The sequence below is a fragment of the Streptopelia decaocto genome (genome assembly GCF_964273445.1).
Source record: "Streptopelia decaocto genome assembly, chromosome: 1".
Taxonomy (NCBI): Eukaryota; Metazoa; Chordata; class Aves; order Columbiformes; family Columbidae; genus Streptopelia; species Streptopelia decaocto.
Genome location: NC_138663.1, coordinates 91,275,395 through 91,302,047, shown reverse-complemented (window position 1 = coordinate 91,302,047; position 26,653 = coordinate 91,275,395). Strand labels below are relative to the sequence as shown.

The window sequence follows — 26,653 nt, the reverse complement described above, 5'->3', positions numbered from 1 at the left end:
CTTGAAAACTGTGTTGATGGAATAAAGCATGTCCTGCATATCTTCATTAAAAATGGTATTGGGTAAAACTGTTCAGTGGTGGAATTTCTTTGCATGTCTCCCTGCTGACTCAATATTTGATTCTGGAGAACACATATGGCAGTAACAAATACCCTTTCATCAAACCTTGGTGAAGGAGCAAGGGACTGGTTTTGTGGTGGTTGTTCTATGCAGATGCCTGGAGACATCTGGCACCCTGTGTTCATTTTCCAGGCACCAGCAAAGTTCATATGCAATCATCTATCGGGAAGCTGAAGAAACAGTTGGCCAGCTAGAGACAGAGCTTAGGTCATACTTGGTCATTTTCTCTGAGATGTGTTGCATGGCCCAATACAGTAGTGACTGTGAAGTAGCAATCAACTGTTAGTACTATTGCACATACTACTTTCCCTACCTCCTCCAGCTACAACATCTGAGAGAGAGAGAGGTAGGGAAGGAGAGGAGAGGGACTGCAGAAAGTGAACTCAATCATGTCAAGTCCGTAGAGTCCTCATTTTTGGAGATCGGAAGTTCTGCTGTTAAGCTTGAAAGAAAGTGTTAGTTTTATTCCTTCTCCAACTTCCATTTTAGTTAACTGCATGGTTTGCAGCTACTAACTCTTATTTCCTGCCATAATTTACCCATATTCAAGATTAGTCATGGTGCATCCACTCGAGAATTTGTACTCTTTATCTGCAGGCAACTTTAACCAGATAACTAAATATGGTAATGTGTGTTATTGCAATGATCTTGTCCTTGCCAAAATAAAACTGATGCTTTTACCCTCCAAGAGGTATTTTAAACTGCTGGGGAATTAGATTCTCTGACTGTATACAGTTTAAAAGAAATCCTGATACAATTTTTAGAGATGACGCAAAAAAAAGTTTTATTTTCTTTAGGCTTTTTCTGAGGCTTTCATCTCCATCCAGGAGGGGGCAAAGTATCAGTCAATCAGCAGGTTGTGTGTGTCTCTGGAAATGGGCTGTTGAAAAAAAGAGGACTTGAACAAAGCAGCCTGTCTGCAGTTGCAGTTTGCATTCCTGAGCTGTGAGAATTGCCTTCTAGTTAATCCCTTTATAGTCTCTGTGTGAGTGGTGTTGGGGTTGGTTTGTTCCCTTTTTCTTTCTGGAGCTGAGGTATCTTGTTTTTCCAGGTTTTGTTCCTTGTTCAGTTGTGCTCCGTATCTCTCTCTTATTTCTGCACACACATCCTTGATTTCCTTATTTCACATGCAGAATAAGCAGATTTGTTGGCTTGCTGACTTAAAACTGATTTTAATTCCAAACAGGAAATGTGAACATTAATTGCTTTGCAATTAATATTTGTTCTGTGATATTGGCTCAAGGCGCTGGAAAATTCAGTGGAATTTCTGTGGAATTGTGCATTTCCTTCACAAATATTTCTGTAGATTCCAGCAGGTGTTCATTAGAAGTTGCCTCATCTAGCTTGCTCTGGGACTTTTTAACCTGTAGATTGCTTGCATGTCCTTAGCTTCGTGTGACAAATTATTTCTGTTCTTGTATTTCTGAAAGAAGTGGGTAGCTGATCTGTTCTCAGATGATGGGCTCCACAACTTCCTTAGCCCTCAGGGAAACAAAGAGTTACAGCAATGTCAGCTTTTCCTCTCCACCTCCTTTGACTGCAGATGGGCTGGCTCCAGCTTCGAGCAGCATGGCAAAGGTGAAATGAGAGAAGCCTGGTGTGCATGGTGGGGAGAGCAATTACGCTATTCTGGGTTAGGTTTAAGAAATAAGATTCATTTAGTACTCTGTTATTAGGTTTGTGAGAAGGTGTTTGTCAAGTCATCATGATACAGGCTCTCCCCTCCAGCCAGGTTTCTGTGTACAGCATACCAGCTCCACCAGCTCCTGAGCAGACTGAAGGGCAGGTAAGAGACACCAGCTCAGCTTTACAGCAAGAGCACAGCAAATGATCTTTCTGCCCATTCTGGTGTGCATTGACCTCTGCTTTTCATATGCAAACTGATCCTAATCAAAGTGATAACAATTTTTCCCTGCACTTGCATAGCTTGAAATGCATGCTACAAACAAGCAGATGAGAAGTACGTGGATTTCATGTGTGACATACCCGATAACATGAAAGATATTGTCTCAGTTTAAACCTCTCTAAAAACTAAAGGGACAAATATACTAAAATATGGCACAATGGCTCTTCTTTTGTTTTCTTACTAATTGATGCCTTCTTATGTCTTTCTCTAGGAAAGTCTGCACATTCACTACTGCCTGTCCTACCAAGAAGACTTGTTTCAGAAGTACCATTTCTTCAAATGGATGAGGTTGTGTTTCCGGAGAAGATGGCTTCTAGGAATATTGCCTATATTTTCTTTAATAGTTACAGTAATTGTGCTAGTCCTGCTCTATTCATTCCGTAAGTGTTACTCCCAAGTGTTGTCTGGATGGGGTGTGTATTTCTCGCTTTGTGAACGATTAGTAGGAAAGGCTCTGCACTAAGCAGCTGAGTGCATATTGCATGTATAAAGCAGATTTTCCTTTCTCCCTAATGTCTTTGCTAAAGCAACAAAATGAATAACAAATAGCAGTTGATAGTTGCACAAGAATAAAGAAGGTATATATTTTATCTCTAATATTTTTTTTGTCTCTACTTGTGGTTATTGTCATTATTACAACTGTCATCTTTCCCAAGAGCTTATAGGAATTAACTGTACATCCTCTATTCAGTTTTTCAAAACAGAAAACACTCCTTCCTTTTGTCTTTAAAATCATCTCTTCAGAAGGATAGCACTACAAAAAAATGGAATTTTAACAATTAAAGCTTTCTAGTACTAATACCTATCTGAATTTGTACTTTGTCCCTCTCCTTCTAGGCTTTATTCGATCAATGGGACTGACTCAGCGCTGTGGCTATTATTGTGTGTTTCTCTTAAGAACTAATGCCAAGGACAAATACACATTTCTGCAAACCTCTTGAAGCTTTTCCATAATGTTATTAGGTCTGCTAAATTTTTTATCCTTTTTTATTTTGTTGGTTTTTTTCCCCTCAGCTCCAGCTTTCTCATTTGTTTATATTGGTGGAAGTGTAGAAATTCCTAATATGACTTATACAAACGATCTCAATGATCCAAAGTCACAGAAATTCCTCCTACAAGCAGAAGCAATCCAAAATTATGTAAGTTCCAAGATAAGTTTAGCAGTAATTTAAAAATATTTATTACGGAATCAGATTGAGAATAAGGAGAAGAGTTCAGTTAATCACCGTCTTTTTTTTCTTCAAAATAGTAAGTTTAAAGTTAGCAAGTGTTGTACACCTCTAGTAATGTAGTTAAATGATTGGGGCTGTGTGTCTCATGGTAAGGCAAACATTTCCTAGGTAATAAAACCTGAGGATTTCAAGGTTATGGACAGATTATTCTTCTTAAAGGAATTAGGAGTTTATTTTTTACTTTGTTTTACTTTACTCAAACACTCTTCCTTGCTACATTTTTCTCTTTGATTTTTTTTTTTTTTAACTATAGCTCAAATTCAATACTTAACTTTCTGTTTTGTTTTCCCTTATCCCCAACAACAATGCTTGCTTTCTTGCACTTCTTCTCTGAGTTCCTGTTTGTGAGATCAATAGTTTCCTGGGTACATGTGAACAACAGTTTTAAATACAAAGCAGTTCTCTGTTAGACTGTATTTCCCGAAAGAGCTTATCTAGTGTTTCAAAGCTGCTTTGTGCACAGTCAATACGAGTTGCTTATGTCCAGATTACATACCAGAAATTTAAAGACCAAACCAAAAATATAAATGTATTCATAAAAATTTATTTTCCATGGCTAACTATCAAGAGTTATCTCAATGGTCTTGAAATGTGGTGTGACTTAAAAGTAATTTTTTTAGTGGAAATGAATGCAAATTTTCGATCCTTATTTAATGGTGGTTAGTGCATGTAATATGGGAGGAGGTGAGAAAGGGGAAAGGAGAAAGTAAGACAAATACTTTCTAGCATAAGAGACGATATTGACACTAAAATGTAACAATTTTTACAAATGTTTTACCATTGTCTAATTGTCAGCTTGCAGAATCATATGAGTCTTCCTTCTTGGGAAGGTACTACTTGAAGTCTGTAGTGGCTGCTTTCAGGTATGTTCTGTTGCAGAATGTGGTATCAATTTGAGATATTCAATTGTGTTTGTCTTTTTTTTTTGGTGCATTTTAAATCAGTCATCTGGAAGAATATGCAGATCTCTATAACAGTGAATGAAAAATGAAGAAATGCACCTAAATATGTGAGCTAAGAGCTGAACTGACATTGTGATTTCTGTCTTACCTTGTAGAATCAGTGAGAGAAATGAGACCTGAATAATCATGTCTTGGTTTATGGATTACTTTGTAGTCTATTAATCTACTTTTGATTTTTGAAATCACAGTTCAGCAGGGTTTTTTCTCTGTGACTTGCAGAATCTTATTTTGGTTTTGTCTATTTAAATGGAGTTCCATTTTAACTTCTCAAAACAAAACCTAACGGTATAATTTTTGGCAGAGCATTTCACTTAAGCTCCTGGTGAGAAATGTAAATAGACTGAGCTGATGGTGATTACTATCCTGATAGACTTTGAAAACTTCTGAAAGGTCAGTCCATAGGCAATTTTGAAAGAAAGAGTGTGATTGACTGTCTTACTGAATCAGTTAAGTAATACTTTATATATGCACACATAAATGTTATTTATTTTAACAAGAATTGTGTGAAATGTTTTATCAATGTATGGGCATAAAATTATATTGTCTTATGGTGTGAGACTCAACTAAAAATATTAAGGGAAATCTATCTAGAACTGTAATATGGTCTTAAAAGTGTATGTAATAATTTGGCAGCAGGGCTAGAAACATCAAATTCTCTAAAAATTATTGAAAGGATTTTCTATGAGGTATAGATTTCAGCCTCTGTGTGTTGCTCTTTAAGGAACATATTTTTGAAGTATATCTACTCTACAGAAAAAGAAGTTGTTAAACAAGAGAGCTTTTTGACAGTGTGCTCAGATGCAACCAAAAATGTAGATCAGTGAAAAGCATGTCCAAAACACTAATTAGAGTGTATTTATGATGCATTTTTTTTCTTCCACAGTGAAGCAGAGTCTGGACTTAGAGCTTACTACTGGAATATGTTCTGGGCACCACAAGATATGGTTGCTTCTCTTAAAAAATTAACTCCAGTGATACAAAAAGAAATCAGTAGTAAACAAGCAGGTCATACGTTCAGTTCTTCTGGGGAGGAAGATTTTGATCTCATTACAATGGAGCTTTTTGGTAACAATGTACCTGTCATTTAATACTTACTTGGATTATTTTTCTTTCTCTAGTTTATGTTTTTGGCTTGTGTAGCTGATAGTTATTAAATTTCAGTTTCAGATTCCACAGAATATGATGTGATGCTAAAATCAGGTAATTATTTCTCAATCCCAACCAATGTCACTTTGGGGAAAAAATCCTGTAATAATAAAATGGCAGTTTCACAGTTATTCTTATACCTGTAGGGCTCAAGACCAAAACCAGACTAGGGTACTCGGTGCTGATGAGGCCGCACCTCAAATATTGTGTTCAGTTTTGGACCCCTCACTACAAAAAAGACATTGAGGTGCTGGAGAGAGTTCAGAGAAGGGCGACAAAGCTGGTGAGGGGTCTGGAGCACAAGTCTGATGGGGAGCGGCTGAGGGAACTGGGGCTGTTTAGTCTGGAGAAAAGGAGGCTGAGGGGAGACCTTATCACTGTCTACAACTACCCAAAAGGAGGTTGTAGCATGGAGGGAGTTGGTCTCTTCTCCCAGGTCACAAATGACAGGACAAGAGGAAATTGCCTCAGGTTGCGTCAGGAGGGATCTAGTTTGAATATTAGGAAAAATTTATTCACGTAATGGGTTGTGAAGCTCTGGAACAGGCTGCCCAGGGAAGTGGTAGAGTCACCATCCCTGGAGGTGTTTAAAAGACATACAGATGATGTTTTTAGTGGTTTAGTGATAGTGTTAGGTTATGGTTAGATACAACTCTTTCAACCAAAATGATTCTATGACCTCCCTGGCCTTGCTTCACATAAAGGCTGAGATTGAAATACCTTACAGGTTTTATTCTGATGTTCTTACTCGGGTGGTTGAAATTTAACAGTTCTCACTGAATTGCAATGAACTGTGGCTCCTCTTCTTGGCATCTTTTAGAAAGTTACTATATAAAATTATACATAATTTATTTGCCTTGTAACTACATAATTTTGGTTATTCATAGTGCTCAGTCAAATACTGTGAGCTCTGATTCCCTTTGGCTGTTTCCTCCATATCAAGCACACCTCAAGGTTGGCTTCATCTTCTTAGTGTTCTCATTGCATAGACAGAGGTGAAGAGAAAATGATAAAGGAGTTGATAGGTTTCAAGCAGAGATGGTAGCAGCCTCAGCTAAGTCCCCTTCTGCTTGCTGAGTGTGTGAGCCAACGGTGTTGTGCTTTCTTAGCCAGAGCAGGGGGAGAAGGTGATGCAACCTGCTAGGGAAAAGGGAATAGAATTGTAAAAGTACGGGAAGAGGAGATCAGAGGAGTCAGGAAGTGCAGGTAGGCAATTGTTCCCAGCTCTTCTGAAATTTTACCCATGACTTCTACTATATTTCAGATACACAAGGTTTTTTTTAGCCACTGATATAGCTTCTTTTGTACAGCAGTATCCTTTGACCTGTATGCCAAGCCAGGTAACAACAGGACTCTAACTCTGATGAATCCCAAAAAGTCTTTTTATCAATGGAGGCTGCGAGTTCCTTCCAACTATGTGGTGAGACTGGTAGTTATCACGTTCCATGGTGTCACTCCAGAGAGCTGTGCATCCCACCACTTATCAGCATATGATTTCCTTCTTCCTCTGCAGAACAAGATCATTACAAGGTATGATAGTATATAGCAAAGATGTTTCACTGAGCTGTATAGAAACTCTCTGAAACTGTGATGATATCAAAACTATATCAAACAGGCTTCCAAAATGTAAGACTCCAGATACAACTTAATTAAAAATCTTGTATAAGGCTATAAAAAGATCTTCCATGTTATTTCTGCATCCACCCCTCTCCCCCCACAATGAATTATAAATTCCTGTGGGTTTTATTCCACATTATGACTCATTTTTACTGGTTTCGATTTCATGCAGTTACTGTCACAACTCAAACAGTTACAGACTTAATTTTTTTTTAATATTGTGTTCTGTTACTTCTAGAAAACAGATGCTTTACAGCAGTCCAGGCAAATCCCTGTTTGTAACAGGAGTGTTGTGCCTATGGAAGGCTACATCCCCAGAGTCACTGTGAAGTCCATTTGCATAAGCAAGATCAGGTGATCTTGCAACCTTCAGTGACCACACTGCTTCCAATTTTCAGAGTCTTTTTAACAAAATAAATAAGTTTTAGAATATGAGGATGGATGCTTTCAAGGGAGGATTTTTTTTTTTTTTAAGAAGTTTTAAGAAAAGGCTAGATGAGCAGGCAGATGCTGTTAGCAGTGTCTGAAATGCACTTACCTGATAGTGCTTCAACTTTACATAAGTAGGTAGTCCTTTTCAGCCCTATTAACGGACTTCTGTCTCTTTTCTTACGCGACAAGGTACAAGAGTTTGCCATTGTTGGCAGACTGTCAGAAAGGCAGGCATGAAGAGAAGACAGGATGTTTGTGAGGAGTTAGTCTCAGATTGTAGCATAGCATGAAGAATCCCATTCCTTATGCTGGGCTGCATCTGCTCTGCTACTGACTATGGGTTATTGCTGGAACTGTTACTCCATTGTGCATAATTAACAATGCCTCAGCTTTTTAGGAACCAGAAGTGTAGTCAGGCATGTGCATGAAAGCATGTGGAAGCTAGCAAAACCAATATAGGTGTATGACGTAACGTGTTCAGAGAACATTGATGCAGTAAGCTGTAAAACAGAAAGTTCAAGAATGTGCATTGACATCTGTCTGTCAAAGCATTAGAACCCTATTTGCTGGTTGAAATGCTTTTAAAAGCCCTCTGGTACCTCCAAAAAAGTCAACTTATTTGGTTACTTTCATTGCCAGGCTAGAAAATTTGTGGTTTTGCATATGCCTAATAGTTTTCTATTTAAGTTAAAGTGGCTAGTCACATACTTAAGACAGATGCAGTAGAACTAATTACAGTATATCCAATAGCCATGAGAGCCAGGAAATGCTGTACTATAGCCATTATTCCTTGATATCCAGTTCTAGGATTACACACTATGACTAAAAAGATTCCCATTAGTTTCTGTAAACTGCAGTAATACAGCTATTCAGTGACAAATCCTAAGGAGTGAGTGAGCAGAGATTGTGACATATACTATAAAAGTAAACATCACACGTGGACAGCTCTTCTCATATGTTCTTGCCTTGCCTTTCTGATGATGCTGTGACAAATCGTACAGCTAGAAGATAAGCCAGGCTGTCAAATGAGTAGAAGATCAAGATGCTGAAAGATTTCCATGTAGCAGTGTGGATTTTTATAAAGAATTTGACAGGTATTATGATAAAAAGGATTTGATAATGTCTGCAAAAGAGAAGCAAACCAGGTATCTGTTGTCTAGTATCTCACATTAAATGGGAGCAGGGAATAGCTTGCTAAAAGCAGAAGAGTACTACTTTCAGTTTAAGGTTAAAAAAAAATTATTTTAATGCTGCCACTCTGGATCTCAATGACAAGTCAAAGAACTTGATGTGGGGGTGTGACAGAAATACTCTTTTACTGTGAGATCTGATCTTAATTGTTTTAATTTGTTGTGCATGGACAAAGAAAAAATGTTAGAAAATTTTCACAAGTGGATTTGTAAAATTAATGAAAAGAAATCCAAAATATACTATGGATTTCAAAATGGAAGAAATATAAGAGTGAATCTACAGATGCAAGAAATAGCATCTCAAATTACAAGTGATAGTAAGTATTCAAGCTTCAGGATATAAACTAACTCATCACTATTTAAACAAAAGAGCAATGAGAAGAAACAGTTGCCATGCATGGGGCTCCACATCTTGCGCGACAGCTTTTGTAACATGAAACTATTAACATGGATGTTAATAGATTGGAAATGCTTTAGGCTTGTTATGTGTTTCATAGATGCTGCACAATCTTGCTGCACTGGCACTTGTTGCCTTTCCAGTGCTACTACTACTCAGTACCACTATCACTACTGAACTAATGTAGTCATCTGGCACTGCCTTTTTGATGTTTCTACAGGTCTGAAAACTCCAGGGCACCTGTTAGGCAAGAATACCTGTGTTGTTCACCCCGAGTGACCCAGCCTCAATGCTGGGAAACTCTAGCATCTTGTGTAATACCAATTGAGTAGAACAACAAAAGGGAAGTGGTAGCTAGGGGAATACTTCTGAAACACAAATTACCAGATCAGTATTACTTCTGCCCAGTTTCTCAGCAAAGATAACTGGAACGTGGGAATTTTTTAATGTAATTTTTGTAATATTTCAGATGGTGTGGACCTGGGACCTGGACTACTCCTGTTGTACGTTTAACTTCGTCAAGTAACGTAATGTTGCTTACTTTCTCACTAGACCGAAGAGAAGAAAGCAACCTATTAAAAGCTCACTTTCAAGCTGTTCCTAAAATCAGTAAGTAATTAATAGAAACAACCATCTGTTGCATGCACCCTTATTCCTCTTATTGCCTCTGAAAACACTGATATTGCCTTAACATATCTGGGCGGAGGGAATGTTCGCATTTAAGTCAGGGAATTGGCATTCTGATCAACTTAAAAAATATGTCTGAGAAATTATTAAAGAATAGAGAATATCCTTTGGTCTGGGACATTTTTTGCCTTCCTGATTACTGCCCAAGCCATCTTTCCCAGACACCACTCTTACTACACTGGTAACACCGAGCAAAGGCAACAGAGCAGCCAGCCAGGTAGTGGTGCAGGCACTATATATCTAACCGATGCTAGATAGCCCCGGTGGCAGAGCAACAGCAGCACTTGTATCAGATTTGGCAGTCTATCCCCAGCTCAAGGAATGCATGTATAAGGAAAATGGAAAACCAGAGCAAACACTTCTGATATATCTTCGATCCTTTTTGGAAAGCACTGTTCAGTCTAGTTTACTGCATAAGAAAAGTGTATTCAAGATCAAAGAAATATATTCCAAACCTATGCAGTACTATGAATTTTGCAGGAGTTCTGGGTGATTAATGAAATATTATTTTGAATAACAAACCATAGTATTTTACAGGAAATATAAGAGCTTCACAAATGAAAATTTAGTCACAGTTGTTTGGTAAGGTCCAAGTGGAAGAATTTTGACAATTAAGCAAGTGATTATTTTTTAACTTGTGGAACAAATCATAGAGGATAGCTTGTGGATAAACTTCTCCAAAGCTAACACCTTTCAGCTTATGTTTCTGTGGATGCTGCTTAGGCAAATACTCATCCTGCACACATTACGAATTAGAATTGCTTCATTGTCCTGAAGATGGGCACTACAGAAGATGTATAGCCCAGGTTTTGCCACAAAATTTTGCTATTTTCAAGATAGTCCTAATTTCTGTTGTATTTATATTTGGATTTGCTATGTTATCTGAAGGGGAAAAAAAGCACTAAGGACTGGGTTTCTGCAAGAGTTCTTGGCATAAGATGAAATCTCAAAGATGCTGTTCAAATGGGGCTTAGATTTTCAGACTGAGAAATGGCACACAAACATTCTGGTTTATATGAAATAGAGTTTTCACTAGACGGGGCTAATTGGTTTTTAATTTTTGAAACTGTCTACAGAAATATCAGAAGTAAATTGGAAGGAGGAGGTCTGTTGTGTCTGAATTTAATTGTTTCCACTTACCACAAAAGAACATTTCTAAAAAACACTCCAGTAAGGGATTTTTTTGTGCTTATACTTAACTGTAATTTGATCCAAAAGTAAGAGAAATTCAGAGTGACTGGTAAGTGGAAGTTACATGATTTTCTGTTAGTACGGGCAAAAGCTGAGTTTAATAGTATCACAACCCATCTTCCAGCTCTGCATATAGAGGAGGGTTCTATTAAGTGAAGTGGGCTCTGCACTTTAGCCCAGCTTAGATAACTGTGTTCCTTGCTGATGTATTTCTCTCCCAGTGTGTGGTGGTCATTATATTTCCTGGAATGGAACACTGAGTTCCCCTTATTACCCAAGCTACTACCCGCCAAACATTGACTGCAGCTGGATCATCAGAGTAAGTGCTGGGAACCCTCCTAAGTGGTGATGGACCTTGCTTTATGTGCATACAGACATAAGTTGGGAGAAATGGTTTTTGATGTGGGTGAAATGAAGGTAAAACTTACTAAGACCACTGCACCTGACTTCTTCTCAGGCACCCAATTCTTTTCTGTCCGACGTACAAGTGCCAGCTATGCGAGGGAAACATTGCCAGCTTAAAAAAGGTTGAGTATTATTAATGGCAGAAAGAAAGTGATGGGTAAGATGACAACTCCTAGCAGCCAGCAAAAATTGCTAATAATCAGAGCTTTGCTTCTATGTCAGAAAGAAAAAATAGTCATGTCAACCATGCCACATATGATGGATACCACACTGTATGTCCCTGAGCTCTGCAGAAACAGGACCTTCTCTCACTCAGGAATTCAGGTCTGGATTTCCAGCAAGCCCTTTGAAAAGACTTAGAATCTGCCTATGATTTCCACCAAATTCCTGGTGTGTTTACCTGTTGCTACATTAAGTGTTTCACTACTGGTTTGACTTTTCCTGTAAATGGATACTCCTCATGTCTACAAGTTAGTAACAATCTCTACCTTTCACCTGCTCAACGAAAATTTTTAGCAGATTGTAGCACAAAACTCTCATTTGTATGCAAGAAAGGGGAGAAAAAGTCTTTCAACAGCAGAGAGATCAGAGCTAATGCAGTTGAGTGACCAGCTACGATAGATATCTTAAATCTCTTACTGACCTACAGGAACATGTGGCAGTAAAAACATAGCATGAACCTCAGATGTAGTGGTTTTACTGGCTGCAGGAAGGTTTGCACCTCTTTATCTGGCACAGTCTAGCTCAGGTTGAGTCTTAAAAGGCTTCTAAGCACGTTTAAAATAGCTAAGTTTTTTTGGTTCTTCAAAGGTGCTTATTTGCATCATCAAAAATAAAGTATATTCAGCATGATAATAAATAAAACAAGATTAGATTTACCATCTTAGAAGCCTGGGCATTTTCATTTTGTGAATGTGTGTGTCAGGATATTTATCCTTTGATTTTTATTTTTTTTTTAGGCACCATCACCTGGCTACAAACTCTCATTAAAAATTATCATAATGCAAATTCAAGAGAAGTCTCCAGGATCCAGTAAATGCGATAAAGACTGGTTAGAAATTGATGGGGTTAGGTGAGTAAATACACTACTTTCTGACATGTTAATTTGCACTTTGGTGTTTTGCACATCCTGTACTTAAGAAAAAAACACAGTGCACAAAGACACAGTTCAATAAGAATCGGCATGCTTTCACTGAATTTTGGCAAAATAATATTCCTAATCCTGTCCCAGTACTGAACATTTGTCACCATGTTAATTTAGGCATCCTGCTTTTTCTACAGTGTTAAGTGTTTGCCTATTGTGTTTTTTCCCCTTAAGAGCAACGGAGAAGTGAAGGATTTTACGCAGTTGCAGTTGAACTGTAAATTCCTGGCAATGGTCTTGACATGGGTGAAGAGCTTGCATCATCTGATGTTTCATTTTCTATACTCTTTAGTGGATGCAATCGTTTTCTGTAAATAAGACAAATTGTGATGTATGTTGTTTAAAAAAAAAAATGCAAACAAACCCCCAAACAAACAAAAAACCCAAACCTGACAAAAGAGTACTCAGAGTGATTTGCCTCTTGCAAGGTGCATGTTGAAACCAGAAACAGCTGTTGGATTTGGCTATATGTCTCCATTACTGGATTTGTAGGTTTTGGGGCCTGCAAACCCAAATGGGAAATCTGAAATCAAGCGTGTTTAGAAGTGGTTTGGATTTATAAGGTAGATTCTGATATTGATCATCTTGCTGTATTTTCTTTCAAAGTCTGCTAGTCCCAGAAGAATTGTGTAGTGGAAGACACCTGTAAATAAGTTTTCTAATACCTCTGTTGGCCTGTTTTAATGCTAATAAACCAGCTGATCTTTATTGTATCGTTTTAAAGATTTTTGGCATTGGTACCCTTCAGGAAAAGGACAGGCAGCTGGATAGTAATGGTCAGTTTGGTTAGAGGTTAATTATTCTCACTTTTGCCTTGCTAGATACTGTAAAGCTCTTTCAGAAAACAACAGAAACAAAGAATATGGCTATTCTGTCACAATCAACTTCCATTCCGATGAACTGGTCACCCACAGAGGGTTTTATATTGAATACAAAGCCTTCAGTCACACCGATCGTAAGTGAATAACCATGTACTTTAAGTTTTACTGAGAAAACTTCAAGAAAACATACTTGACAGAACAACCATCTATAAATCAACCTGCCTTCTTAACCTAATTGCAAGAAACATTTAAAATGTTATTATGTATTTAATTGAACAAATAGATGTACAAGATTAGATAAAAGATGCTTTTACTAGCTAGTACTTCTTTTCTAACTTTTAACAACATTTCTATAAAATGGGAAGTAAAAGTAAAATTTCCCAATTTCTGTCAATCTAATAATTTTGCATTTTTCTTGCCTCTTAAAATAGCCAAGCTGCAACATGAAAATAGTGTGGTAGAGAGACTCTAAGCATGACTCTTCTGCCAATACAAATTAACCATGAATAGTTGGTCTTTTCTTGAAAATCGCAACTTGGTGTGCTCTGAATTGGATTCCCTGTTTAGACAAACTATTTAAATTTTCACAGAAGGCAAATGAGGACCCCTTGCTAGCAGGTGTTATAGAAATATGACTGGTTTTCTATAGACATTTCCTGACTCCCCAGTCTCTGTACTTCTGGAGCAACATTATATTTTGGGGGAGCAGGGAATAAGGATTTTCAGAAAATATATATATTTACTTGTGATATTTCTTGAGAAAGATACATCTGCAGTATATTCTTTGTAAATGCCTTCTTTTTAGTAGTTTCCAGAAACATTCTCTCTTTTTTGTTGTTTATAAGCCAACCAACTTCTTTTTTTCCCAATTGACATATAGATAGCTGAAGTTCTCCATAATTTCAAGATCAGTTCAGTTTGTGAAACCTCTTCAGATCCTCGGCTTGCTTGACTGAGTGTAGTTCTGTTTGTCGCTCACTTAGTAGTATTTATGGATTAAAATTTCTAGTATTAATTTGTTCTCCACGCCTTTCAGTATAAATAAGTGGCAGATGTTGTGACCAGTCACTCTATAGGACTCAGATATTTTCAGGGATTGCTTTTTCTACCAGTATGTGTCTCTTTCTGCTGGAAAAAGTTACAAACTGTGCTGTGTCCTGTGGTTACTCTCGTTACTGTCTCAAAAATGGTTTGGAGACGAGTCAAAGCCTACAAATACCTTTTTCTACAGAGGAAGTCCCCAGTCTTTATTGTGGGTACAAGTCTCCACTTTGTGTGTCCTCTGTTTCTAGTGCTGAGCCAGCAAGCTCAAAGTTGTATAATCAATCCTTAGTCACAGTTTTAAGAATCTGCATTGAGACTCACCAGGAGGCGTAGATTAGCTGTGATGTGTCAATATCAGGTCAGTACAGTGAGGGCATTGGTGGAGGAATAGCTCAGAGAGCAGAATGTATTGAGAGAACTGGTCTTCTATGACACCCTTGCTTGCAGCAGCAGTAAGATGGAGGAAAAAAAAAGGATTCATTTTCTCTGACGTCTTTAGTGTCTGCAGCCACCTACATCAGATCAGCTTCCTGCTATTGTTTGGAGCCTGCCAAAGCATGATTATTAAAATCACAGGCTCTGCTCTCAGAGTTGATCTGGAAAGCAAATGCCAGCCATCATCTGAGTAACTTCAGGGAACAGTGAACACAGAGCCAGTGCTGACTCACTAATGTGTACTTTTTTCCCACCAGCGTCACATGCAAGGCGGTAAAGAGGACTAAATGGATCCAGATTGGACTTGATTAAACAAACATGGGACACATGTGTTTGGTCCTTTAATCTCCTTAAGCTGTTAATTTGTCTATGGTGCTACAGGGGAAAAAAATTAACTTCTTCCACAGATCATCTGTGTGTAGGACTTGATTTTTTTTTTTGCTGGCACATCTGAAAAAACGAAAGAGAACAAATATTTTAGATCTATTGCAAAGAAACACCTTAGCATCAATATTAATTGCTAGTTCAAGTGAAGTGAAAGAAATTATTGGTGAAAGGCTGTTTCATAATGAATTTTCTAGATTTGAAAAGTGTTTGATAAAACACTTATTCACATCAGACATGAAGTGTAGAAGCAGAGAGTTGAACTTCTACAACATCTTAACGTCAGGAAATTTGTATTTATAATACTAAGGAGAATGCCTTGTTTTGACTTTTGTATTTTTCCCTCTCTCCCTCCTTAGATGTCCCTGTGTAAAATATATTACCTTACCAAATTGAAGAGGTTTTCACTATCGGTAGTAATTATGTATCTGCTGATTCACTTTTCACCCTTAGAGGGAGGCAGTGAATGTTAATTTAATTTTCTAAGTCTATTTAGGTAGATATTAATTAATTTAACTCAGACTACTTGATTAAAGTCTTTGGCTGATCATACCAAGTAAGATAACATTTCCTTTTTAAACATTTGATCTAGTTTATAAATTACACTAGCCTTAGTTTTTAATAGCCATTTAAATGTTTCTTCATGATACAGTCCCACATTAATGCATTTAGACTGTGACAGCCTTTCTGGTGTCAACAATTTCTTATTTTTCTTGTTTGTTCTTAGATGTACAGATAGAACATGCATTCCTTCAAGCAATCAGTCTGAAGGCTGAAAAGGCTATTCAGGTGGTAGCGATGAATTAGATTGTAGTAGGGCAGTTATCTCGTGTTTGTGTTCTCCTGTAAAGAGTTTGTTCTAAGAAGTTTGGAGACTGGATGAAATTCTCTCTAAAATATTGGTGGCTATCTATCTTTAACATCACATGAAGGATGTGGGTGAGGATCTGAAAGTCTAGAGAAGGGGTTGTGTAATGCATCTCTTTAAAGAGTGAGAGAAGAGAAAAAATGAGAAGGAAATTTTACACCGATCTTTACAAGTTAATCATCTTCCATAAAAATATTAGGCAACAAGTGGTCAAACTGAACTGTTTATAAACAGTTAAAAAAGTATTAAAAAGCAACATGAAGTTTTTAATTTTGTTTTAGTTGTCTGCTGTGAGAGGATAAATAGAGAAGTTGTACTTTGACACTGTCTTGTCTGATAAACTTATCAGCAAGTAAAGGAAACACAGTGAGGGGGAAAAAAAAAAAAGGAAACTGTTTCCAGAGAATGATTGCAAATGACTCATTGCCAAATGGAAGGATATATTTATTGTCATTCTGCCAGTATCTGTTATGGGACATCTCATAATTTTTGTTAGTGATCTAAATGATGGATTAGAGAAGAAGCTTATGAAATAGGAAAAGTGCCACACAAGAGGGACAGATTTATAAATTATCCTGACAAGCTGCAGAATGTATATGAAGAAAATGATATTCCATTCAATAGAGACAAGATCTGAACTTTGGTAATCAAATATACGTGTGGATTGCTTAAGTTGGTTTTCTGCTGAAAGATGGCTCAAAAGCTGGCTTGAGAATCACAAAGTTATACAATTTTCTGTTTGTGTTTTGTGTTTATTTGATTTTTTTGTTGTTGTTTGGTTTTTTGTTTGTTTGTTTGTTTTTTTTTAGTGTAAGGCAGTGTTTTGAAAAGATCTTCCCAGTCACCAGTGGGAAGGCTTCAGCTAGAGTACTGTATCCAAAATGGGCACTGCACATCAAAGAAGATAGGGAATAATGAAGAGATGCCAGAAAGAGTGACAGTAGGTAATCCAAGGTCAGAGAGCAAAACACAAGTGAGGTAATGTGACAGGTCTCTGTCACTAGAGGTTATCAAAACAAAGGGAAACTAATGTCTGACAGAGATGGCACAGTAACATCAAGGTGACCTCTGGTAGGGACAGTAGCACATGGCTGCTAGCCAGCTATTTGGATCATAAAGTATTTACAGACCTTTCTTCTTCAGGTTGTAATCCAGAACAGTTGAACTGTGGTGATGGGAAGTGTAAGCATCAGTATAAGACTTGTAAAGGTGATGACAGCTGTGAGGAGGACAGTGATGAAAACAACTGTGGTAAGTATGTATATTTTCAGCTGTTTTCCAAAAGATGATGGAAGGTAGAAGCAGGAATATACTTATTTTAGTGGGTAAGTATAATATTTCAATGTATTTTTTCATAGCACAAAGTACAAGTTTCGTAACAGTGAAAACAAAACATGCAAAGTATGACTAGTTCTCAGAAGAGTTTAGACAAGAATTTAATGAAGCAAAGTCCAAGGTAACAGTGATTTTAGGTAGATGACCTAGCCACAGCTTGCTGGTGATCCCATTAGAAGAGCACTATTTCCCCAACTGCTGCCAGATCAGTACCAACTATGTAAGGTAGAGAGACATAACAGCTTTGAGACTTTTGCCCTTTTCCACATACACGGTCTCTTTACTGTAGATCTGTTATTGCTATGGACGTTGCTCGTACTACTAATGTCTCCCTAGTGACTTGCTGTGGTTTTCCTTTATAACTTCTGCCTTGCTGTGAATCTTAGGTCCTTGAGGTAGCCAGGAGTATGTCTTCATTTGTTGGAAAAAAAAGAAAAATCCCTCACGCTGTTTAGACGTCACTGTAAAAAACTGATAATAAAAATGGTAGTAATAGAAACCTATTGCTGAGATATGTCAGGATTCCCACATAGTAAACTGTGATAGTGCTTAGCCAAAAATTTATTGGAGGGGAGGTATAAAGTTCTTCCACAATTTTCTTAATGTTCACCTAAAAACAAACAGGTTGACTTCCAGGTGATATCTACTGTGAAGATGTATAGTGTGTAGTGCCAGTAGTGCTGGTGAAGGTACGACAACGGATCTGACAAAACCAGCTTGCTCATTTCAGAGTTAAGTAAAATGGAAGTGAGGACAGTTGAAGGCTCTTCTGTCTTTTTCCACTTTGGAGACTGAAATTGGTGTGGTCATTAATCAGTCGGCCATACGCCCTGTCCCCTCTCTGCAGAGGGACCAGTTTACACCGGTACAGACTACGACTTCAAGCAGACTGAAACAACTTTCACCAAATATGTGACACTATCTTCTCTCTCTTTTTTCAGCCTACAAAAGCTGCTCCCCTTATGCATACAAATGCCTCAATGGAAAATGCTTGCTGAAACCAAATCCTGAGTGTGATGGGAAAAGAGACTGTGCGGATGGATCTGACGAAATGAACTGTGGTGTGGTAACATTTATTTAAAACATAGCTAATGACTTAGGAAACTGAGTCAGGAATTTGTGCTATGGTCAAGCACTATTAGATTAAGAACTCATTAAATCAGATGTGAATTGAAAAAAAATAATCTCCTGGTAACATCTATATGAAAATATCTATCTTGAATTTTACACTGTCTCATTTTAAATCTGCTGATCCATTCTGTCTATAGTGACTTATTTCAAGCAATGCACGCTTCAAGGATAAGCTGGTAGATCTTCGTTCTTATTTGAGCGGAATGAAATGCAGCCAAGGAGCTGTGTATGTTAGGAGGGAAAAGATATCAGATTTTATTCAAGTGAACTTTTGTAAACAACCCAGCTTAGAATTGTGCTTAAATGTCTTTTTGAGCTACTAACCTCTTTAGAAAGACGTAAGGAAGGATAGGCAATGATTGGTTTATTTTTGACCTGACCATTAAATGAAAATAGGCAAGTACCCTTACCTTTTTACCAATGGCCCAGTAAGAAAATACCTTTTTCTTTTTTTTTTTTTTTTTTTTTTTTTTCTGACAGCTTTGAGGTCTAGGGAAAAAAGTTTATGCATTAAGCATACCAAAGTGAAATGACCTTGTGTTTTTTGTTACTATTTTGTCCAAATATTTCTGTTAGCTTGTGGAAGACACCAGCTTAAGAAAAACAGAATTGTTGGAGGTGAGGATGCAAGATCTGGAAAGTGGCCTTGGCAAGCAAGTTTACAGATGGGAGCACGTGGCCATGTATGTGGCGCATCTGTTATTTCCAATAGGTGGCTCATATCTGCTGCCCATTGCTTCCTGGATTCTGATTCTGTGAGGTATGAAGAAGTTATCCTGTTACAGGTTATTCACAGTTTAATAACCTTATAGTGTTGCTTTCAAAAGTCTGCAGCAACTATTCCTTGTCTAGATAAGTTGATTCAGGGTATAACTCTGTGACATGATATCAGTACATGAACCTTCAATATTAGGTTCTCCTGGCTTCGAAAGTCCTAAGTATCTGAAGTAATTATTTTGCCTCCATCACCAGTGAATTCTGCATGATAAAACACACTCTCTTGTTTGATGTAAGTAGACACCATTTTTTTTAGAAGGCAGGGATTTTCTAAGCAGAAGCTATGGCCTTTCCTCCCAAGAAAATGGCTATTTATTGATAAGTGGAGTGTAAAACTAGGCAATGTGCGGTTTAGGTACTGGAAATTGGAAAAGCATACCTCCTACATGTGACAAAAAGGAAAAAAGAGTTTAATAATACATTTTTCTGTCTTCCAAAGCATGGTGCATGTCAAGGAGTTGGTCTTAGAGCTCTGGGAAATTATTGTTTTCAAAATTGTAAGTAAAACCATTACTTCGTGCTTTAGAAGACAGAGACTATAGCTCATCTATCTTCCTAAGTGATATTCTAGTCCATACACTTTGCTTTTTGTTGAACCTCATAAAAACCAGAAAAGTAGATAAAATGAAGTGAACAGACTCTATATTACTTTCCAATAGGATATTCTGAAAACATTCTCTTTACAGATACTCGGTTCCTTCAGGATGGAGAGCATATATGGGCTTACATACTATTAATGAAAAGAGTAACCGTGTAGCTGTGAGATCAATCAAAAGGATTATTGTTCACCCACAGTATGACCAATCTATCTCAGACTATGATATTGCCCTGTTGGAAATGGAGACACCTGTATTCTTCAGTGAGCTGGTACAGCCCATTTGTTTACCCAGCACCTCTAGAGTATTTGTTTATGGAACTATCTGCTATATAACTGGCTGGGGAGCCATGAAAGAAAATAGTATGTTCATTTCCTGGATATACTTATTGCAAGTTTGGCTTAATTTTAAACTCTAACAATGAAATATTTGTAGTCATAAGAGAAAATACTTGTGGTTTACTTAGTAGGTCTATAAAAAGCTAGAAAATATCGCTTAGCTACAGTCTGTGAATTCTGAATATTTGATTGGATGGCAGGTGACAAGTGCCAGTACACATACTTGGGTGTCACAGACCATTGAAAAGCAAATTATCATAGATTTACAAAAATCTGCTGCTTTTCATGTTCACGGCTCATTTTCTCTGGTGAATAGAACGTAAACAATCTTACAGGTAAAGAAAATGACAACTTGCAACCGTTGTAGAGAAAGAATTTGTCTCTAAGACTGTGTTTGACAATATGGGGCCATGAACAGCAATAATTGCAAGAGTGGAGGTTTTTTGTTTTCTCTGTCTTGACCAAAAACAATGTAATGTACTCCCCATGAAGAGTTCTGCCTGTGCAGCTTAGAATCATAGAATTACAGAATAATTTTGATTGGAAGAGACCCTCAAGATCATCAAGTCCAGCCATAACCTAACTCCGGCACTAAACTATGTCCCTGAGAGCCTCATCTATATCTGTTTTAAACACCTCCAGGGATGGTGACTCAACCACTTCCCTGGGCAGCCTGTTAAAATGCCTGACAACCCTTTCCCTGAAGAATTTTTTCCTAATATCCAACCTAAGCCTCCCCTCACGCATCCTGAGGGGAGCATGGTACAGTAGGGAGGCAGGAAAAACAACAAAGAGTGGGAAATGGGCAGTGGTGAAACCCATGGGATCTTGACCCCATCTTAGTGTTAAACAGGATCCAGCTTTGAAATCTGGGCTTAGACAGCTCCTCAGCATTGCAGTGGTCACTACAATTGCAGAGACATGGTTCCTAATGCTTGATCAGAAGCCATATGCTATGGTAATTCTGACTTTCTTAATATGCCTTTTTTAAGAAAGATTTAAATCTAGATTATAACATAATAGCCTAATGAAGTGCAAATGGCTTTACAATTGATGCCTTCTTACAATGTCTTGCTTTTTTAACAAAATAAGGTAGGTAATATTTAGAAGTCAATATAATAGCACATGAAAAAAAAACCCCTTATTTTTCTATCTTGCCTGTTTCATTCCCAACCCACTCTCAGAGTCAAATGAACAAACAACCCAAAACCTAGTACTTCCTCTGATTGTCCGGGTGTTGAAAAGATTGTACTCACTGTTCGGCCAGATGTTGGACATCTTATGCCAATACTATGGTAGAGAATTAAACTCTTTGCATGCCTTATGAAAGTGAGAGGATGGAAAAGAATGTAGAAATTTCATTTAGTATGACTTGGGCATTGTTTGGAGCACAAGCACAGTGTAAATAACAACAAAAGGCTTTGGGCATAATTTGAAATGGCATTCAAAATTAGTTAATGATTTGTATGGCTTTTTTACTACTTCATGGCAGAATAAGCTCATAAGGTTAAGGCTAAGGAAATAGAAAGATGGTGCACAAGGACTTCTAAGTTTGGAGGGTAGTATGGACAACAGCTTTCAAAAGCTTAGGACAGACAGCTGAGGACACCTGTCATCAGCTGCGTAGATTTGGAGCAATTCTCTTTTGTTTTGACAAGTGGTATCTCTGTTAGAAAACTCTACTGACATAACCTCTCCAATACATTTTTTTTTTTTCTAGGTCATCTTGCCAAAACACTGCAGGAAGCTCGAGTGAGAATAATTAACCGAAGTGTCTGCAACAAGCTGTATGATGATCTTATCACTGCACGTATGCTGTGTGCTGGGAATCTTAATGGTGGTGTTGATGCATGCCAGGTAATCTGGAACTTGTAGAAAAGCTTCAAAGGAATACTTGCTTTCTTTGGAAAACCGTTCAGAGTTGTGGGTTGTTTGTGGTCCTTTTTTTTTTTTTTCCTTAGTAATAGAGTGAGATATTTTGGATGTGTGGTTAATTTAACATCACAATCAAAGACTCTCCAAAAGGAGGAAAAATATTTGGCATAGGTAATCTCTGAGTCTCTTGAGACACGTCGCTTTGCAGACACAAGGGGTAAAATGTGTAGTAAAGAATTATTTTTCCTCTTCAACAGTTACATTTCCTATAAAAGAACACAGATGTAAGGATAAAGGGAGTAAAGTCAGAGCCATCTAAGATTTTTCTATTAATACTTTTTTTCTTTTTCTGGTGTCTCAATGTGGGATTAATAAAATACTCTAATAGTATGATGAGTAATGTATTGTTACAGATAAAATTAAATAAAAAGACAAAGGTAAGCTAAGTCTGGTAGATGCAGTTGTGATGCTGCCCTTTAGTTTCCCATGTTCATTCATGTGTATAATTACAAGTTTTGATTACATCATGGTATCATATATTATATGACCTAGTTCATTTACACACACAATCAGAAACTGCTCTTTGGATCTACTTCAACTGTCTTGACTCTTGTTTCTTTCTCGTTGCCAGTTGTTAGACCAGTTGTGTACTTTAAAATTATTATGATGAATATTCACTTTCAAAATTACAAACATGGTCATTATACCAGTTATTGTATAAAGGCAGAGAAATGTGTTGCTGATTTTTAGACTGTGGTAATCTGATAGAATTTTTGTGTAATATATATTTTAACGTAGTAGGACAATTTTTGCAAGATCATTGCTCTTAATGGGTCAGATTTCTTTACACACAACAGCCTATTTGCAGGATCTTCCTGCAGCATCTAAGTTCTAACTCATTGAATCACTATTTTTGTTAACTTTATGTGCAGTTTGTGTATAATCTTAGACCTTGGATCTGTTTTGCAAAACATGTTGTTTTAGAGGCTTGAGGTTCCTCCAAAAAAACCATTGCTTAAGAAATGCCCTTGAATTTTTAGATGGACATTTTAACTGATTTAGTTATGTATCATACTGGTCAATCTGTTTTCCAATGTAATATGTTGTGTTTGGTTCAATGTGCTGGCCTTCTGGCCCTTTACGTTTTTAGTCTGGATAGCATCTCTGCTATTTCTTTTCTGTCACTAGTGTATTATTGCTAGAGAGGAATGATGTCAGCAGTTCATGGAATCTCCACAGCACCTGAAACCCCTTTAATAGTGTTGCAGACTTGTGGGCATCCTGATTTGTTTCATTCCTTCATGGACACATAAGCTGTGCGTGTACTGCACAGGTTACGTGAAACTTCGAAACACCCTTCATCTTTAGAGGATGTGAGACTTGGAGAGAGAAATAAAGCCTCTTTCAGATTCTGTTTTCTTATCACTTGAGGATTTTTTTTAGCTTCGGTTCCTCTTTTCAAGATACTTCCTCTCTCCACTGGCATATGGCCCCTTTGGTCTTTCAGAACTGGCTATGTAGTTGGCCAGACTGTGCAGCCTCCTTTCTCAAGTCTCTTTGAGATCAGCCTCTTGGATTATCAAAACTGCCAGTATGACAGCAGTCTGAGAGAGAGAGAGGAAGAACTGTTCTGGCTTACTTATCACTAGATAATTTTGTTTGTTTGGATGATGAAGGCTTTCTATTGTTACTCTTATCTTGGTATGTGTCTTTCTTCTGACCTCTTCCATGTTTTAGCTCCAACTGGGTACAGCAAACCAAGCCCAGGGTCAAATGGAGGCTGCTGAATGCCTTGTGTGCATCAGGAATGGCCCCAGAGCTGAGCTGCATCCGTAACTGCTTGGAGTTCTGTGAACTGGGCTGTTCTCTTCTGTTCACAGAAGGCATGCAGGGTTAACACAATGAAGGACACAAAGCATTTGTGAGCCCAAATACTTTTTGATCCCATGAACTGAACTACGTGGGAATTTTTACTTTTCTGAGTTGCTGTACAGACCTGCATGTTCCCTTTGAGAACCATGCTCTTATTTGCATGTTCTCTAGTCTTTTTTCATTCCTCTCCCTCTATGAATGTAGACACAGTCTTGATTATGAAATTTGATAATACTTAGTTATGCCTGGTTTGTTCATTGGGTTTGGGTTGTTTGGGGGGGTTTGTTTAGGGATGTGTGATATTTTTCTGTTCCTATTTAATACACAGTCTAAGAGTTCTGTCTTCAACCTGTGAACAATCTATATTCAAATGGTAGCAGAATTCCCACTTTCCATCCTGTCTTCTCATCTCCCCATTCAGCTTGTGATCAGTTGTTTTCTGAATCCTGTAATTGGTCATTAGCAATTAATAGTTTTTTAAAATTCTTCTTACCATTGCTTTATATTAGTGTGCTACTTCCATAAGTTAAAATAAATTGAATACATTTGACATCTAGCTGGGTAGATTCTATCCAGAAATAAGTTTCTAATGTTAAACTGTAATTTGAGAAAGAAAGGGACAGGTGTTTACTGTCCTTAAGTAAACTAACTTCTGTATCAGCGCTGTGTGTGTGTGTGCACATGAACTAATGGTTGAACTCCCACCATTTTAGGGAGACTCTGGAGGTCCCTTGGCCTGCACAGGAAAGGGAAATAGATGGTACCTTGCTGGCATTGTGAGCTGGGGTGAAGGATGTGCTCGGCGCAATCGTCCTGGTGTATATACTAAGGTGACGCCACTTTATGACTGGATTCGTCAGAAGACAAACTGATGTACCAAGGAGAAAATGCAGATTCTACAGTAGTCCATCATGCCCATCTCTGATGATTTAACATGAAAATGCCATGGACTGTTTCTTCATGAAAGAATGAAATTTCTTAATGAAGAAACTCTCATTTGAGACTGCCCAGATTCAGAGCAACTTCTGATGCCTTATGGATTCACCTTCCTTATCCTCAGCAGCAAAACAAGCACTGCTTTTAAAAGCAAAATAAAATGGATTAGAACCTGTAACAAAATTCCAGCCAAATCTCTCTTTTGCAAATCTTTTTCCCTCTTTCCATCTTCCTTGCTATCCATATATGTTTCCGCACACACGTATCTGGATATTCATGGCCACATCCCATAAATACTCAACTCATATATATTACCTTAGTGATGTTACAGGATTCTAAATATAAGTAATTATTTAATGTTTCTTAAAAATACAAATACTATAACTAGTATAGTGTACAAAGTTGAGATTTATTCATTCTCTAGTTATGCTGCCACTGCACAACTGTTAGTTTCTGGGCTGTAATTGTTGGGCTGTCTCTTGCATTTTCCTAAAAACATCAGAGACACAGCTCACAAATGCTAGGATGCAATAGATTTTTATTAAAGAACTGAAAGAGCATCGTTTAGGTTCTTTGGGATGATGATAAATAAGAGGAAAGAAATATAATTAATTAAACAAAAGGAAATGTTGATGCTTTCTTACATTCTTTTTACAATTTGAACACAGCTGTAGTGTCTGATGTTTGCAATATGTTTCAAGGGTATTTTACAGGCTCTGGTTCTGGCAAGCTTTGTGAATTTTAGCATGGTCCTTGTGGGTTTGCACTGCTTTTCCTGATGTCCTTGGTCTGCAGCAAGCAGAATTTCAGGGTCAGGATTTTCATTTTGTATCTTCTCCTGGATTGCGCCCACATGGCTACACTGAAAGGGACATAAATGGAAAAGGGATTTATGTGGTTGGATCCATCCTTGGGCCCAAAGAAAGTAGGAAAGAAAATTGCAGCCACATTTTCTTAATTCTAGCAGTAAATCAAACTTTGATAATTACAATTTTCTGATGAACCAACAGAGCAAATCTAGCTGATTTGAGGTTTCTAACACTGTTTATGGGACTTAGAATGTTGGTATTCAGTTTAATAAAAGATTTGTCTCAGTGGTTTTAAGACCATTTTTTACTACTTTAAAGTAGTAAAAAAAAAAAAAAATAATAATACCAGTCATTGCTGTCTACACAGCACACTTTCATTCTACAGTAAATAAATATGTGATCCTTGATGGTGTTTTAGACCCACCTTGGCAGCGTGTAGGGAAAACACTGGAATGAGTTAGCACTGTAATCTGCCTACAGTGAGATTCCTGCATCTAACACTGATATGGCTTCTCTTTCATTTTTTTCCTTCTTTCCTTGCATTAGTGTTGGGTATTCCCTGCCCACTTTCCCCCACCTCACTTTCCCCCACCTCAGTCTCCCCCACCCCACTCACTCTCCCCGATGCTTGTGTCAAACTTACTGTATAAGCTATAGTCAAATCCCATGTTTTAGAGGGTTGAATATCTTTAATGGCTAGTCAGTCATTCACATCTTCCTTTTTAATAAACACATGCAAAAAATGCAAGTGGCTGTGTTTTATTGATTTGATTGTGCCCCTGAAACTCTAATCCTCAGGTGCAATCAGAGCTACATTTGTACCTTGGAGTTTCCTTTTTTATAAAGCTGAGCCTGATTTGCCTGTTTTAATAAGCACACTTTTAAGGTCACAAGTTTGTTTGTTTGTTTGTTTTTTCGTTTTGTGGTTTTTGGTTGTTGTTTAGTTTTTTTGTTTTTTGTTTTTTTTCCTGTATATTGAAACTAGAGATGTCTTCACTACAGA

At 37.6% G+C, this 26,653-nt stretch overlaps 1 protein-coding gene across 1 annotated transcript; it reads left to right on the top strand.

Moving 5' to 3' along the window:
* Positions 1-1,825: 1,825 nt before the first annotated feature.
* LOC309449932 (suppressor of tumorigenicity 14 protein-like) lies at positions 1,826-24,777 on the top strand (the record flags this gene model as incomplete). The annotated part of the gene is made up of 17 exons (XM_082072479.1): positions 1,826-1,906; positions 2,238-2,406; positions 3,041-3,165; positions 4,054-4,121; positions 5,104-5,285; positions 5,382-5,420; positions 6,680-6,896; positions 9,472-9,611; positions 11,102-11,199; positions 12,245-12,357; positions 13,251-13,384; positions 17,125-17,232; positions 18,258-18,377; positions 19,024-19,207; positions 19,911-20,182; positions 21,879-22,015; positions 24,619-24,777. 17 exons carry the CDS (start codon positions 1,826-1,828, stop codon positions 24,775-24,777), a joined length of 2,346 nt encoding a protein of 781 aa, XP_081928605.1.
* Positions 24,778-26,653: the final 1,876 nt, after the last annotated feature.